Genomic DNA, 16281 nt, shown 5'->3' with positions numbered 1-16281 from the left:
CAGCTAAGGATGCTTCCCTTCCCCAGGCGAAGTAGCTGTTAAAAAATGAAATAGACCAAAACCAGGCTGGTACTGCTCGAAAAATCCACAAGCTGAAAGGGACAAAGAGATTTTAGATATTGGTGAACCGCCAGCATTTTCTACCACAAGGAAACCCAGCCTCTCCATTAAAATGCCCCTGAGCAGGTGGAAGAAGCCACATTTAAAGGTGTGGTGGTGGTAAATTCAGAAACGGTGCTGAGTGTTAGCCCCTAGAGATTGAAGTTATCTCGTCTAAGGGCCAGGTGGACACATCGTCTTCGCCAGCACCTGCAGAGCGTACATCCGTGTGCCCGGCCCTGTGATCTGTGCTGTACATATTTCATAATTTAAAGACACATCATGAAGTTCTGAGCCATATCTTTTAATGGCACATTTTCTTCAGGCCTGATGAAAAGGAAAGCAATAATCAAGAGAGAAAAGAAATCCTAACGAATGTTTCCACATCTTCTTTTTGTTAAAATCTGAAATCACCACCATAGCCAGACTGCGAGGGAAGACCAGGAACTCTCACCCGAGGGCCTAGGCATCGGTGAGACGTGGCAAGAACCCATCTTGTCACTTGGCGTTCACGTCAGATCTCACGGCTCTAACCTGTGGCCATGACGACAGGAGGGAGAGGCTGGCTTTATAGTCCAGAACTTCTGTCCAAGCCGTTAAGACCGTCCTGAACAGGAGCTTGCCAAGGAGTCTCAAGAAAGCAATCAGAGAACAGGGTGCCAGGAAGTTTGGTGGGACCAGGGTGTTGAACTGTCCAGGACACCGTTGAGCGTCGTCTTAGGGGTAGGGATTGGCTCTTAGCTGTACCAGTCACCAGCTGTACGTAGGACCGTGCAAGTCACTGTAACCACACTGCACCCCAGCTTCCTTATTTACACTGTGAGATTAACCTCTGCCTCCAGACTGTTGGAGGGAATATGAGATAAACCTCCTCAGAGTAGCTGACACAGTGGGCATTTGATTATTGTGAAAGTAAAAACAAGTACTGGTATCATGGGCCCACTGGATGGAACCCCACTTACTCAAATGACCACTCGAGGGATGAGATGGAAGCCGTTCTTGGCATTTCCTGTGTTGATCGTTTGGGCAACACATGTTTATTCAGTTGCCACTGCGTAGCCCTAGAAGAGAGCTTTGCTTCAGGAATTCGCTGTTTGGTTGGACAGGTAGAAGCTAACAGAATTCTTGAACGGTCTTGTAAGACGGGAATTGTTCCCATTGTTACAGATAAGCCAACAGGCATGGAGATTAAATCTCACAATTAGTACTGGTGCTGGTTGCTAGACTAATGTGTGAGTCCTCCCCGTCTCCCTGTATATTCTGCTACACAGGAGCCAGGAAAGATTCCATGGAAAAGGTAGGATGTGAGATTGACCTTGAAGAAGCTTCAGGACTTGGCTTGGAACAGGAAATGCGATGAAAGAATAGGGGCCGTGTGGTCGTGGTGTTTGAAGTGGACTAAAAAGCCCAAAGAGGGAGCCACAGGAGGCCCATTAGGGCCCGGAGGGTTGGAGTCGGCCAGCGCGCAGTTCTTCCATGAACGTGAGATGATACCTTGGTGAACATGGCAGGAACATATAAGTGACTTGGTAGAAGGAGAGTCTGGAAGTGAGATCAGTTTAGGAACCTGTGTCCAAAGCCCGGATACGGAGCAAGGAGGCCGCAGTTCAGGCGGAGACCATATGAATAGATAGACAGGAGGGGGTTGGAATCCGAGATAGAAGGTATGGGACAAGGACAAGAGATGCTAGGAACTCTCCTGTCAGGTGCACCTCAAAACAATGTGGGGGGTATGTCTGGGAACTGAAATGTACCCCGTCTCCTCAAGACTGAAGGTGAATATTAGCATATTAGGGGCTCTGAGAATTCCCGCACGAAACCTTTTTACTTGATTCATTCAGCCACAATCGTGTTGAGCACCTGCCGTGATCCTCTGGGAACACACAAAGCGTGGCTCTAGGTTTCGGTAGGGAGTGAAAGAGTGAAGGAGGTAGAAGACCCAGAAGTTTCTTTGTTGGAGCCTTCATGCATCTCCTGGCGAGAGACTTCACCGAAAATAAGGAGAAACTACTGGAAGGTTGGTGAAGGGGAAGGAACCTGATATACCTTGAGCTAGGCTCACTTCCACACGCTTTCTTATTTAATACAAGAGCCCACTGAGGGCCTTTGGCCTTTTAAGCTGCGTTTTAGGCCCAGGCCCCAGAGAGGCTGCTGGCCTTTCCTCTTACCAACCGGCTGCCGCCACCCACTCTGATTCTTGGGTCTTCGACAGTAAGGCAGCAAGCACAACATTGGAGTCCGACAAACCCAAGCACAAATCCTAGTGCTGTCACTGGTAAGATAAGCGATCACAGGCAAGTTGTTTTAAATCACCGAGCCTCTAAGATGGAAGTAAGTTCTAGCCTCATGGGTTTATTGTGAAAATTAAGTGAGGNGGAGGGCACTAGTGGGAATGAGCACTGGGTGTTATGTGGAAACTAATTTGACAATAAACTATTTGTAAAAAAAAAAGAAAGAAAATTAAGTGAGGGATGTGTGAGAGCATGTGGCGTATGGCACGGAAGTTTTCAACGCATAGCAGTTACTATGACCATAAGATGCAGTTTGGTTACAGAGTGAAGGTCAGTGTCCTCCGACTGCCTTCTTGCTAGCTCCGGGGAACAAGCACACAGGCTCTTTTGAAGGGCCTGCTGCTAATGTCAAAAGACATAGGGCAACAAAACCAACCTGGTGAACACTTCAGTTCCAGTTCCTAGTCGGGTAGCTCTGGGGGGATGGGGAAGCCCGTGGTTCATTGGTGGAAAATCAGCTGTGTATGGCTGTAACGAGGGCTGTGATTAAAGCAGGTGGGGTACGAGCTGGTGCCTGGGAAGAAACTGAAGTTGGGTGGTCAGAAAAGGCCTCTCAGGCACTAACGCCTGAGACCCAAATAATAAGGAGCAAACCAAGTGAGGATCTAGGGGAAGAGCATTCCAGCCGGCAGAAACCGTGAGCGCGTGCAGCGGGCCCTCCGGTGAGAAGGTGTTGTGTGTGTTTAAGTTGCAGAGAGAAGGCCTTTGTGCCCAGAGGTAGGGATGAGGTCAGCAGTATCTTGAGGGCCTTGCCTGGAAAGCAAATCATTTAGATGGTACTTAAGTGCCTTGGGAACCATTGGAAGGTTTAAGCAGTGGAAGGAATTGTTTTTTTAATGTTTATTTATTATTGAGAGACAGAGGGAGACAGAGCTCGAGCAGGGGAGGAGCAGAGAGAGGGAGACACAGAATCCAAACCAGGCTCCACGCTCTGAGCTGTCAGCACACAGCCCGACGCGGGGCTCGAATTCACGAACTGTGAGATCATGACCTGAGCAGAAGTAAGACGCTTAACCAATTGAGCCGCCCACGCGCCCCAGGAATGTCTTATGTTTGACAAATAGTCGTGTGGTCACTGTGTGCAGAGAAGTTTTAAAAAACACACACACAACACTTTTTGTAAGAGTTGTTGAGTGTCCAGAGTTGTCCCAGAGTTCTGATTCTCCCCTGGAGCTGGCCCTTAGCAGCCTCCCGGACACTGGCCTCTGCGTTCATTCCCGAGAAGCTCACACTTCCCTTCACGCCCAGGCAAAAGGAATCCAGCCCTTCCTTCAAGAAGGCCTTTCCTTGCGTCCTGGCCCCACCAGCCTGTGAAAGCCAAATAATAGGAGTGGAAATGCCTTCAGAACTGACCTTGCTGGAGACAAAGGAGTGAGCTAATGAGGCCCAGGCCAAAAATGGCCCGAAGCAGGGTGGGCGCACGGACCATAGTTGAGTTTTGTTTGGCACAGACGTTGTTTTCAGTTGATTCTTTGTGTTTCAAATAAAAAAAAATTTTTTTTTATTCAAGGGGCGCCTGGGTGGCTCAGTCAGTTAAGCTTCCGGCTCTTGATCTCAGCGCAGGTCATGATCTCAGAGTCTGTGAGATCCAGCCCCGGTGTTGGGCCCTGCACTGACCGTGCAGAGCCTCCTTGGAATTCTCTCTCTCCCTCTCTCTCTGCCCCTCCCCTGCTCAGGTTCTCTCTCTCACAATAAATAAACTTAAAAAAAATTTTTTATTCAAGTCCATACACACACATGTACACACACGTATATTTGAAATGCTTTTGGTGGCTCAGGCGTGCCAGTTTAGTACAGGCCGTACTAGTTCCTAGTGCTTTACATGTGGCTCCAGGTCACACATTCCTGTTTCGTGCCTGGGCCCCTGGAGCCCTTGGAGTATTTAAGGATTAATGATTACCAAGTGTACAAGTCTTAAATATAAAGCATTTACGCTGTAAAAAAAAACAAACCCAAAAAAAACAAGAGTAGCAGCAGATACCACTGATGCACATGAAAATATCAATTACTCTTTAATGTTTAGAAAAAATGGCTGTATTAAGGCAGAAAGGTCCTCAGTGAAAAAGGCAGCAGACAGGGATGGGGGGGGGTCACAAATGAGACTGTAACGGAGCGTGGTCTGTGTCCAGTGACCTTCTGGATGACAACGAGGCCCCACCACCACTGAATTCATGTTTTGCATAAGAAGAGAGGCGATGCCTAGTGCAATAGGGGCCCTGACCGTACAATTATTGGGTTACCTTGTACTTGAGTGGGGGAAACAGGCGTGCGGGGCGTGGAGGTCAGGCGGCCCCGCCCTCAAGTCTCAGCCCGCCTCCTCCTCGCACCTGTGCAGGTTGTCTCCAAACACCATGGTGACGCCCCACAAGAAGAGCATGCTGGGAAACGGGAACTACGATGTGAACGTCATCATGGCAGCACTTCAAACCAAAGGCTACGAAGCCGTCTGGTGGGACAAGCGCAGGTAACCCGCTGCAGGCCTGACTCGGTGGGAGCGCTGGCGCTGGGGTGCGGGGGGACCTCGGGGAGGGGGCCGCCCCGGAGCCCAACGCCGCTCTTCCTCCGCAGGGATGTCAGTGCCATTGCTCTCACTAACGTCATGGGCTTCATCATGAACCTGCCCTCCAGCCTGTGCTGGGGTCCGCTGAAGCTGCCCCTCAAAAGGCAGCACTGGATCTGTGTTCGAGAGGTGGGAGGGGCCTACTACAACCTCGACTCCAAGCTGAAGATGCCCGAGTGGATTGGAGGCGAGAGCGAGCTCAGGTACCTGTTGGGAAGGCGCCGGGCTCCTCCCGTGGGTGTGCTGGGGAAGTTGAGCCCGTCTCTTTTGTACTTGATGAAGGAGATGAAATTCCCAGCTCCTGGGATCCCCGCCTTAGGATCACGGGGTCTCAGGCTTGGAAGACCTATAGCTTTGATGGCTCGTGAGGATGGGAAGTCCCTTTGGTAGAGAAGCCCCAGCCCCTGGCACGCCGGCCCTCTGGTCTGGTAGGGCTGGCAGCGTAGCATTCTCTGTACTCAGATACCAGTTCAGAAGAAGGCAGACAGACATTCAGGCCAGAGAGGGCTAAGTTTCCCAGAGACCAAAGAAGAAACTTTCTTTTTTTTTTTTTTCTTTAAATATGTATATATATTTTAATGTTTTATCTATTTCTGAGAGAGAGAGACAGCGTGAGCAGGGGAGGGTCAGAGAGAGAAGGAGACACAGAATCTGAAGCAGGCTCCAGGCTCCGAGCTGGCTGTCAGCACAGAGCACGACGCAGGGCTCCAAGCCATGAACCGCGAGATCATGACCTGAGCTGAAGCTGGATGCTTAACAACTGAGCCACCCAGGCGCCCCAGAACTTTCTTTTTTAGACACTGAGAAGCCCCTCACTGTCAAGTACTTTGGACTGGCTCCATTCCTCACAGGACTAGACGGTGTTAGCAGTTCTAGATGAGGAGGAGCGAAAATTCAGTAATTTCAGTGGAAGTCACCTGGCCAGACTGAGGGGTAGCCAGTTGCAGAAGCTGCGAGAAGAGACCCCAAACAGAGCATTTGGGGACTGCCTAAGGTATATGCGAGGAGGTCACCAGTAAGCGCGCGCACCCCCGCCCCAGAGACTGCGATTTGCGGCTCTGCCAGCCATTTCGTTTTCTCCTTCATCTGCCCTCTGTTCCCACAGGAAATTTCTAAAACATCACTTGCGAGGAAAGAACTGTGAACTCCTGCTGGTGGTACCGGAAGAGGTGGAGGCCCGTCAGAGCTGGAGGGCTGATGTGTAACGCACTTGTACCCGTCCTTCCCTCAGCTCAGCCCCGGAATCGTCTGTAATGTGCTGTGGCCTCTACAGTGGCTGTGCCCCCGCCACTTCCCCAAACATCTCACTGGGTTTTCCCCTCAGATTGGACAGTGCAATGGGACAGACGTGCGGACTGGTGCAGGGACCGCCGAACGGTCCTCACTCCTGGGAAAGGAAGGTAGGAGCTCGGCGTGCTTAGAGCCGGCCGCGGAAGACCCTTGTTTTATTTAGGAAAAAGAAAGGTGGGTCCTGGCTAATCTTCCCTGTCCCCGTGAGAACTTGACCGAGGCTCCTTTGGAGTTCACTGCTGCTCTGACTCACCCAGAGATGTGCCCCCGCCCCCCTTCCCCTTCCCCGGCGGCCGGTGGGTCTGAAGACACAGTACCTGCAAAGCCCAGGTGACAGGCTTCACAGACCCAGCGCAGAAGGGCCTCTCAGGAAACGCCAGCAGTGGTACAGCTTGGCCATCTCCTACCCCTAATGCCACCCCGTCACCCCCATCGTTAAGGGCGGTTTATGGCCATCCTTGATGTTGCATACTGAAAAGCTCTGTAGTGCCCCCGCCGGGTGGTTGAATCCCGCAATATTCTAGTGTGACAGGGTGAGCTAGATACCTAAGGGGACGTGGCGGGAGCCAGGCCGGGGTGGCCTGTCCGCCTCGCTCCAGCGTCGTCCCTGCCACCTCACTACATTGATTGAGGGGGCTCTGGGCACAAGGCGGGCAGAGGGGCAGTTTTCCCGGTTGACACACTCTGGCAAAGTCCGGAAACCAAGTCGGCTTTTGATAGCACATTCCACTAGTTTGAGACACCGTTGGGGGAGGAAAGTATTGTGAAGACCAGGCTTCTCAAAGATTGAGAGCAGCTGGAGTCGGTAGAAGTCCTAGGCTCGGAGTCGCCCGTAGTGACAGGAATCCGAGCCGTCAAGCTGGGTGTCCATGCGCGTCATGTTATAGGCCCTGATCTGTCACATCTTTAGTTTCCTTTACAAATCAGCTGAATATCGATCTATACCCCCTACCTCTTGAACTAGTTGGAGGCCACCTTTCTCCCGTAACTTTGGAAAACAGAAGAGGAGGGGAAGCGTACCACACAGTGTGTCACCGAAGTGGTCATAGTTGCCTCGGGGTAGGGACAGCCTGTGTGCCACCGGTCTCGGCAGGTCTGAGAGCCGCCCACTGGCCAGCCCTGGGGCCCGCGTGTCAAGCCTGAGCACGCTTGACAGGATGAAGCGGAGGCTTTCTCCCCACTGTGACTGGAGTGCATGTTTACACCAGCACTTTTTCTGCACACGTATCTTCAATCCAACAAGGCCGTTTTTAATGCTGAGTAACAGAGGCCACCAAGCGGCTACTGCGTCATACCCTCTCGGCAACTGGCTGCAGTCTCTTCTGCACCGGGTTCCATACCAGACCTGCTTGGCACCACAGGGAGCTCCTGACCCCACTGCACAATGACATTCCAACCACCACCAGCCTGAAGTTACAGCCAACATGATTGTCACAAGCAGGACCTTGGGTCCATGGGCACTGTCCGTGATAGTAAGCCATTTCCTGGGAGGAGGGGGGGGGGGCACGGCGACTCCTCTCCACCAGTCTGCTTGGGCCTGTGCACGTGGCACTTCAGAGGAGTCCCCGGGGCACCTGGAGTCCATGAGCCAATGGGATATGCAAAGACGCTTCCACATTTCAGGGCTGGTTTCTCTGTTCATATCCGATTCTGGTGCTTAGGAACAGGGACCCATGCTGACGCCCAAGGGCACAAAGCCCCGTGTCCTTGATGGAAAGGGGCAGGCCTGACCCTGACGCCCAGTAAGGGGCAACCCTAGGCTTTTTGTTTTTCTTGCTTTTATTCCTTTTTTTTGTTGGCCTTGTGCTGGGTTTGTTTACAAAAGATGTATTTTGTTTAACCAAATATTAAAAATGGAAAACTCCGTACATCTGTGTCTGCCTGAATTCTGAAATTACATACATAAAGAGTAAACATTAGTGTGATGATGCTTCAGAAGAAAACTCCCTACCACCCTAAGCCACCTTTTAGAGCTGTGTTGTGCTTTGGTCCAAACTTTTGCCTCAAAAATCCAGACAAAATACTGAGCAGGATCTGGTTCAAGAGCCTGAGGCACTTTTCACTTGACAGAAACGAGGCTCAACAATCTGAGGAATCTGAATCCAAGAACAAGTTTTCTTTACCAGCCCTGACAAGTGACTTGTTTTTCTCTGGTTAACAAGGTCAAGATCACATAGCAAAGGGCCCGGCTAGATTTGAATTCGGATCCAGCGTTTCCCATGTGGTCTGGTTCAGATTTAACCTGAGTTTCCTCCTCTATAAAACAGAAACACTACTACACCCTCAATTGTATAGGATCATTCTGATTAATATAACACACTTAAAAGGCTCAGTATTGTTAATAACACACTGCTAACAAGAATGTATGTTGAACGGAAAAACTGCCAAGTTCAAAGGCAGGGCCACAGCTGAAATTCATAATCAGCTCATCTCGGCAATTATTTTTAAAAGAACCAAAAAGGTTCTGTTTTGCCATTCCCCCCCAGACCAGAACTTACTACTAGGCTATTCTCTACAGATCCTTGCTTACTGCAGACTACAAGTATGTAGCTCCAATCCTTTGTTGGTGGATCCGAACAGGACTGCCTGAATTCAGGGGCAAAGATTACTATTAAGAGGTTTCTGGGGTACCTGGCTGGCTCAGTCAGAAGAGCAAGTGACTCTTAATCTTGGGGTTAAGTTAAAGNCCTAGCCGAAACGGAGTCCTGTAGGGCCTAAGGTGTCAAACAGTGTTAAACAGTGGCATCAGCCTAGGACAGAGGAAATGAGAGGGCCGGTCTAAGTAAGTGGTTTCGAGGCGTGTATCACAAGCACATGGATGACACCTTCCGTTGGGATCGTTTTTAATATTTAAATACAAAAAGTGAGCACTTTTTCCTGTTTTGGACACACACACACTCAGGTCTCTAATAGCCAAAATGGGCAGAGGAACGGAGCTCCCGCTCTGTCCTCCACAGCCCGCATCCTGGGGTCGAAGCTGCTGCCCAGCCCTCCCTCCTTTCCAACACAGAAATTCACAGTGGCTGCCTTAACGCTGCAGCTGCAACGCGTTATGGATTTCGTACTGGGTGCATGTCCCTTCCCAACATCTCCATGATTACAAACAAAAATGGCCAGGGGTACATCGTTCCCAGTGGCATCAGTTCCTAGGCCGCGATCAGGTAGTTGCGGAGATCTTCCGGTCATAAGTTATTTAGTGAAAGGGGTGCGATGGCCAGAGCTGGAGTAACCGTCTGCACTGCCGCACTCTGCTATCAGAGTGAGGACAGAAGAAACGGGACAGCGTGGAGGGCACAGCTGCAAGTTGGGAGTCTCCGTGACACACTGGGGAGAACTCTCCGCCAGGTTTAGATAAACCAATGTGCCAAAGTTAAAAACAGAAAAGGAAAAGAAAAGAAAGAAGAATCCAAATAATCAGCAGTTCAAACACTATTGGATTTTCAAACTCGTCCCACCAAGACAAGTCAGATAGCAGTAACATTCTAGATCTTTCCAGGAAGTGAAGGTAGAGCCCCTGGCATTCCTCCTGAGAGCCCTGTGTTAGGCCCTAGAAGTATCTGGAAAAGAAAGGGAGAGGTGTAAGGCATCGTACGAGCCCACGGATCGCATTTTCCCTGTACCTGATGGGGCAGACGAGGTCTATAAAAACTGCTGAGCATATGGGTACCTAAAAGCGTGGGTCGGATCCCAATCTCTACCCACACATTAACTGCTGGCCTACCCAGGGGTGGGGAAAACCACCAACTTGCATCTGCACCGCAGGCAAAAGGCCCAGAGTCCGGGCTCACCTGCCGTTGCTGCAGCTGTTGCTGCTGCTCCATTTGCAACTTCTCGGTTTCAAAGACAACGGGAAGGACGAGGATCATGAAGGAAGTGGTCCCGATCCACAAGGCTGCCCTGGAAAACCTGCAGAGGGGGTGTGAGCACGACAGCGGGACACACAAACAGATGTGTCCTTCTTCACCCAGAACGGCCCAGTAACCGATCCTCTCCTGATCCAGTGTTTTTGAAAGGCACGTTCTACCCAACCCTTGGGCCATTCTCCTACCAGGAACAGAAAGAGCAGTTCTGCTGGCTGTTGGTCTAGCGCCAGCAGTTCTTACATTCTCCTGAGTTCTTACAAAGCTACTTATACAATACGTTAATTGCCTCATATAATGTAAAAACGATCCTCACAACGACCCTGCCCCATAGGCATCACCACTTTACGGAAAAGTTGACTGAGATCAAGAAAGGTTAAGAGACCAGTCCAAGGTCACTCGGTGATCTAGGTGGCAGGCTGGCCTCCACCCCCGCCCGGCTACTTCCAAAGCCCATGTTCATGCACAGCACTTCAGTCGCCCCAGGAACACCGCAACGTCTTTGCCCTCGGGCCTTACCTGTACATTTTCTGAGCCACAAAGACGGAGAGATCAAAAGTGGCTCCAGCCGCGGACCGGACCCTCTCTGGGAACATCTCCGTCAGGCCCCACAGTCTCTCCGACAGGGTCTCATCTAGCTGTGGTGGAGGCGGCGCGGATATTGATCGAAGCAACTGCAACCACCCCCGGGGCTGGGGCATCCCTCTCCGGCCCAGTGGGGGCCCTAACCCCGCCTCCCGGAGAAGACACCTCCCCTCCGACCTCCCCGGGCTCCGCGACGCGCCTTCGCCCGGATCCCGCAGCACGCGGAGCTCACACCCCCGTGCGGGCCGCTCCCGGCCCACAACCTTGCGCTCCGCCTCCCGTCGCAGGGTCCCAGTACCTCCTCGTCGTCTTCCTCCTCCAGTTCCTCCTCAGTCTTCTCGGCATCGCCTTTCGGAAGCAATTCGTCCGGGGACAGGGGCGCCCCGGGGCCGCCAGCGGCAACGGCGGCGGCCATGGCTGCAAGGGGACACCGGAAGCGGAAGAGAGGAGGCGAGTGCAGCACCCCTGGCGGACAGAGCTGCTCTTCCGGGAGCCGGAGGCTGAAGTGCTGGCGAAGAGCGACACCATGTGGCCGGCGGACTCTACCGGCTTTCAGCCAGGTGGTGAGGCGGCTGCGGCTTTCTAAGAAATACCCGGGAGACTCGTTCAAGGACAGAGTGATGGTGCTTCCGCGGTAATTCTCTTCAGTTTCGGGTGGGCCCAGAAACCTGCACTTCAATAAGCTCCCAGCTCTCACACTGAGACAAAAAGTCCAGTTTCGTTTCCCTAAGGGGTGTGTTATTTGTTTGGTAGGAGTTAGATATTTGAAGGTTCATTGGCCTTTTGTGAAAACGTCCAAGTGAATGGTACCAATCAATGTACTAAGACAAAGGCAAGAGTTACCACTTAAATACTTGAGTATCATGCAGTGTGTGTGTGTGTGTGTGTGTGTGTATGCGCGAGTTCATTTACTGGGCACAGCCACCCACTGAGCTATGTATTGTCATCCCTGTTTTAGAAATGAGAAAGTTGGGGCACAGTACAGAATTGCTCCAAGTCTTTCTTGAGGATAGATTTCTAGGAGGAAGTTTGCCCACCAAAAAGTATGAACATGTAGCATTTTGCTAGGTGTTAGATAACTGGCCTCAAAATTAGATCATATATACTTACATTATTGTAAATGGAAGTGTCCTTTTCCCCACAATGTCCCCAGCATTAGGTATTATCCATATTTTAATTTTTTTTGTCTTTATAATGGAGTAAATGCTTCTTTTTATAATGTGCTGCGCCTTAAATACAAGGGTAGTAATTTGATACACACTTTAACCAGCTGACCATGGAAGCAGAGAATCTCAGGACTCGACAGTCCAAATCTCTGTCTGATGCATGACATTGTCCTTTGTCCTGTGCTTACATGAGGGGCAGGTAGGTTGCCACCTCCTCCTGTAACAGGCATCGGTCCTTTTCATCTTTGAACAAGGGCAGCACTGACTACAAAATTTTTCATGTCTCAAAAGGGTGCTTACTCGATTACTCCATTACATAAAGTTCAAAAGCAGGCAGAACCAATCTATGGTGAGGATTAGTGATTCTCTTTGATTAGCTCAGAGCGGGGGGATATTTGGTAAGGGGCAGGAGTGTGGCTTCTGGGGTGCTGGTGAAATTCCATTTCTCGGCCAGGGTGGTGTTTACATGAGTATTTTTATTTTGTATAGTCTACACTTAGGAAGTATGCTCTTTTGCATTTGTTAAAATTATTTTAAGTTGGCTGGCACTATATAAATGCAAGGGCAGCTTAAGAGCTCAGCACCAACAGCTTATGATTCTCTTGTGGGCTCTTTAGGAAATGCTGGTAGACCCAATGCTCTTGAAGGCAGAGAAGGCTTTTTTTTGAAGGCTTTTTTTTTTTTTTTTTTTTTTTTAAGTAGGCTCAACACCCGACCTGGGGCTTGAACTCATGACCCTGCAATCAAGAGTTGCATGCTCTACCAACTGAGCTCACCAGGCACCCCTTGAGAAGGCAATCTTGTGTGGAAGGTACAGGCATCAATGCCTCCAAGTGGAAAGTCACAATGCTAATGTGGAGAAGTTTTAGGAAAACTTTAACCAACTAATTTTGTTTATATTCACAAGAGCAATACATGATTTAAAAAAAAAAAAAAACCACCTACGTGGGGTGCCTGGTTGGCTCAGTCAGTTAACCTTCCGACTCTTGATTTCACTCAGGTCGTGATCTCACGGTTCTTGAGTTCGAGCCCCACGTGCTCTGTGCTGACAGTGTGGAGCCTGCCTGATCTCTCTCTCTCTGCCCACGTACTCGCTCACTCTCTCTCTCACACAATAAATAAACTTAAAAAAATTTTTTTAAAAACACCTAGTTTAAGACTAAAAAAACTTGGAGTAATTTTATCTCTGCAAAGGGATAAGAAAAAAAGGAAGCATGCGTGCAGAGTAGTCAAAGCCCTGGGAGTAGATGAGATGGTCTAGGAGAGGCAGAGTGGGAAGGGAAAACAAAGGCCAGGATCCCGTGGAATCAGACATTTAAAGGTACAGCGAAATCACAGACAGTAGACAGGGGCAGCGGGGGGGGGTTGGTGCAGGGAGGAGCGAAGGTGACTGCAACTTCTCCCCAGACCTGCTTGGGGATGCTCAGAATGCTGGCTGCCCCCGTGTGTCGGTCCGATAATATTCATGCCACATAATATTCCTGCCACGGTTAACCGAGTATTCATTTTGTTGTTTGGCAGGGACTTAGGGTTATCAAGAAGCCAGCTGGAACCCGTCAGGACACTGACCTCCCCTTCGAGCCCGACAAAATGAAATTAATCCCCCCCCCCACTTCCTGACTGCCTTTATGTGACTTTGAGTCACGAAGCACCTCTCCCCTTACCCAGACCCTTTTCCCCTTGCCTTTAAAAACCCCGGGCCCTCCTGCTTCAGGGAGGCGGACCTAAGGCTCGATCTCTCCCCTCCTCATCTGGCTGCCTCGGGAATAAGCTCTGGCCTTGCTACTCAATAGGGCTCTTGCTCGGTGATCAGCTTTGCTGCACATGGGGACACGGATTTGGGTTCAGTTACAAGACGGAGTTACTGTCTGATGGGAACAGAGTTTCAGCTTTACAGGATGAAGCATCGAGACGGACAGTGGCGAGGTTGCACGTTACGGATGCATTCAGCGCCGCTGAAGTGTAGGCTTAGACATGGTTCAGATGGTGACTTTTATGGGATGTGTATTTTGCCACGATAGGGAAAAAGGTCAATTAAAAAGAAAGAGAAAATCAGAACTATCGGGAAAAAAAAGGTAGGGGTGGCGAAGGGAACCTTCTTCCTCCACCTTGAGGTGAGGTTGAAGGAGGTGCTGCTGGAGAGGAAGGAGAAGGAAGGTCGGAGAAGGGTGGCTTCCCTGGAGGGTTCGAGGAGGAATGCCCCGAGGCAGCGAAGAAGACCTAAGGTGAGGATGATGCCAGGCCAGGGGTCACCATCGAAGAATAAGGGACAAGGAAAGGTGTAACGAGTGAGTGTGGATGCCCCATGCAGGCACAAGGGGACTCTGCTGCTTGGATGGAGATGGAGACGGGGTGTTCTAGAACCCCGGCCTCTGGGTCCTCTCCTACCCCATCCCTCAAGTCCATGATTTCCACCTTTCCTGTGTCCGTCCCATCAGAATATGAAACCGGTAGGGGCGCCTGGGTGGCTCAGTCGGTCGGACTTCGGCTCAGGTCATGATCTCTCGGTTGGTGGGTTCGAGCCCTGCGTCAGGCTCTGTGCTGACAGCTCAGAACCTGGAGCCTGCTTCAGATTCTGTGTCTCCCTCTCTGTCTGACCCTCCTGTCTCTCTCGCACTGTCTCTCTCTCTCTCTCTATCTCTCTCTCTGTCTCTCAGAAATAAATAAAACATTAAAGAGAAAAGAATTTGAAACCGGTAAGAGTTTTTTTGATGTGGGCCAATGGGTGGGCACAGATCCCTTTGAGAATCTTAGACAAGCTATAAGCCCCGCCCATAAAAAAACACACATTAGCGCCTATCTGTGCAATAGTGCAGCTGGGTCCCCTTGGGAGGCCTCGAACTGCACAACTTCCTCTGATTGCCCCTCGTCCTGCACCTGCTTCCTCACGGCCCCAGAGCTTTCCCGAAGCTCCTCGGTAACAGCTCCCGCTAACTGCACATGCAGCACAGAAAGTCACCCAAGTTATTCTCGTATCACAAGGGACACGGTCAAGTAGATAGCACTATTTCCCTGCGTGTCCCCCGAGTGGCAGGGTTGGTTAATAAAGGCTTTGGAGGAGGAAGAGTTTTAACCAGAACCTGAAGGATGTAACTGGCTAGAAACGGAAGAACTTGAGGGGGTGCCTGACTCGCTCAGTCGGTGCAGCGTGCAACTCTTGAGCTCGGGGCTGGGAGTTCAAGCTCCACGTTGGGTATAGATTATTTCAAAATAAAATCTTCAAAAAATGAGATAGGTAGGAACTTCAAAGAATATAGCATCTCGACGAGGAAAAACACCAAACACTGGGTGGCACCGCCTTCGATTCGGGCCAGAATCTGACCACTTCACCTTCTCTCCCGCCACCTGTCTTGCCCCTCAGCCTGGCCCCCTTCAGTCTGTTCTCTCCACACAGAAGGCCAAGGATCTGGCCAGAGGATTAAAAAAAAGAATTGATCATAACACTCCTCTGCTCAAACCCACCAGTGACCTATTTGCCTTATCACTCAAAATAAAAGTCCTTCTTGGGGCACCTGGGCGGCTCAGTTGGTTAAGCGTCCGACTTCGACTCAGGTCATGATCTCACGGTTTGTGGGTTCGAGCCCCGCGCCGGGCTCTGGACTGACAGCTCAGAGCCTGGAGCCTGCTTTGGATTCTCTCTCCCTCTCTCTGCCCTTCACCCACTTGCGCTCTCTTTTTCTCAAAAATAAATAAACATTAAAAAAATTAAAATAGAAGCCCTTCTTCACTGCAGAACTGTCCCGCGTAGTGGCTCCAGCCCCTCCCGGTGCCAGGGGCGGGGCAGAGGGGGCCCCACATCAGTGTGAGATCCAAACCTGCCCCTCATGATTCCTAAGGTTTCAGTCTGGGCTCTGTCCCTTCCAGCTGTTGTCACCTTGCCGGGCTCGTTTCTTCATCTAAGAGCAGGGGGCAATCAATAACACACCTGAATTCTGAGGATTAGCAATAGGTGTCTGGTGTCAAGGGCACCCAATAAATGGTTGCTTACGATGCCAGTCTAGGAATAGCCAGCTCTCAACTGCTTCAGTTTTCTGCACCTGGAGATTCACGTCCTGCCCGTATTTGTGACTTCCTCTAATTATTTTCGGAGTTATTCTCTCCTGGATCGGAAAGTGAGGGTTATGGGCTGGAGCTTCTATCCATCTCCCCTAAAGCTGCCCCTACAGGTGGGCTGTGGACAGCAGCCCCCAACAGACGCTGTCCCCCACCCAGGAGCTAGGAGTCCACAGGCTCCCAAACGTCTGCTGTGCGATCCTGGACCGGCTTCTGACCCTCCCGGAGTCTGGCTCCTTACCTGCAAGGACACATGCTGCCGGTCCCTGCTCCGCAGCGCTGAGCCAAGGGGGAAATGAATGGGGGCAAGGTGCCGAGGCCTGTCCCCGGCAAGTCCCAGGCTTTCAGAAGCTACTGACCACATGGCCGTCCCCAGT

The 16281-nt window shown here is 50.9% G+C and overlaps 2 protein-coding genes across 2 annotated transcripts in view; one reads left to right on the top strand and one right to left on the bottom strand.

Moving 5' to 3' along the window:
* Window positions 1-8108, top strand: part of JOSD1 (Josephin domain containing 1) — an 11238-nt gene extending 3130 nt beyond the window's left edge. The window contains exons 2-4 of the mRNA XM_077762125.1: window positions 4726-4854; window positions 4959-5153; window positions 6056-8108. Coding sequence (XP_077618251.1) covers window positions 4726-4854; window positions 4959-5153; window positions 6056-6155 — 424 coding nt within the window. The 3' untranslated portion in view covers window positions 6156-8108. The remainder of the gene's footprint in view (window positions 1-4725; window positions 4855-4958; window positions 5154-6055) is intronic.
* Window positions 8109-9066: 958 nt separating this feature from the next.
* Window positions 9067-11121, bottom strand: TOMM22 (translocase of outer mitochondrial membrane 22). The gene is made up of 4 exons (XM_077762124.1): window positions 10984-11121; window positions 10620-10738; window positions 10029-10146; window positions 9067-9797 (listed from the first exon to the last, which is right to left on the bottom strand). The coding sequence occupies exons 1-4, from the start codon at window positions 11098-11100 to the stop codon at window positions 9723-9725; spliced, it is 429 nt and encodes a 142-aa protein (XP_077618250.1). The 5' UTR covers window positions 11101-11121; the 3' UTR covers window positions 9067-9722.
* Between the last annotated feature and the right edge of the window lie 5160 nt (window positions 11122-16281).

Source organism: Crocuta crocuta, unplaced genomic scaffold (genome assembly GCF_008692635.1).
Source record: "Crocuta crocuta isolate KB4526 unplaced genomic scaffold, BGI_CrCroc_1.0 scaffold193, whole genome shotgun sequence".
Lineage (NCBI taxonomy): Eukaryota > Metazoa > Chordata > Mammalia > Carnivora > Hyaenidae > Crocuta > Crocuta crocuta.
The sequence above is the reverse complement of the archived record's forward strand: the minus strand, read 5'-3'. Positions and strand labels throughout refer to the sequence as shown.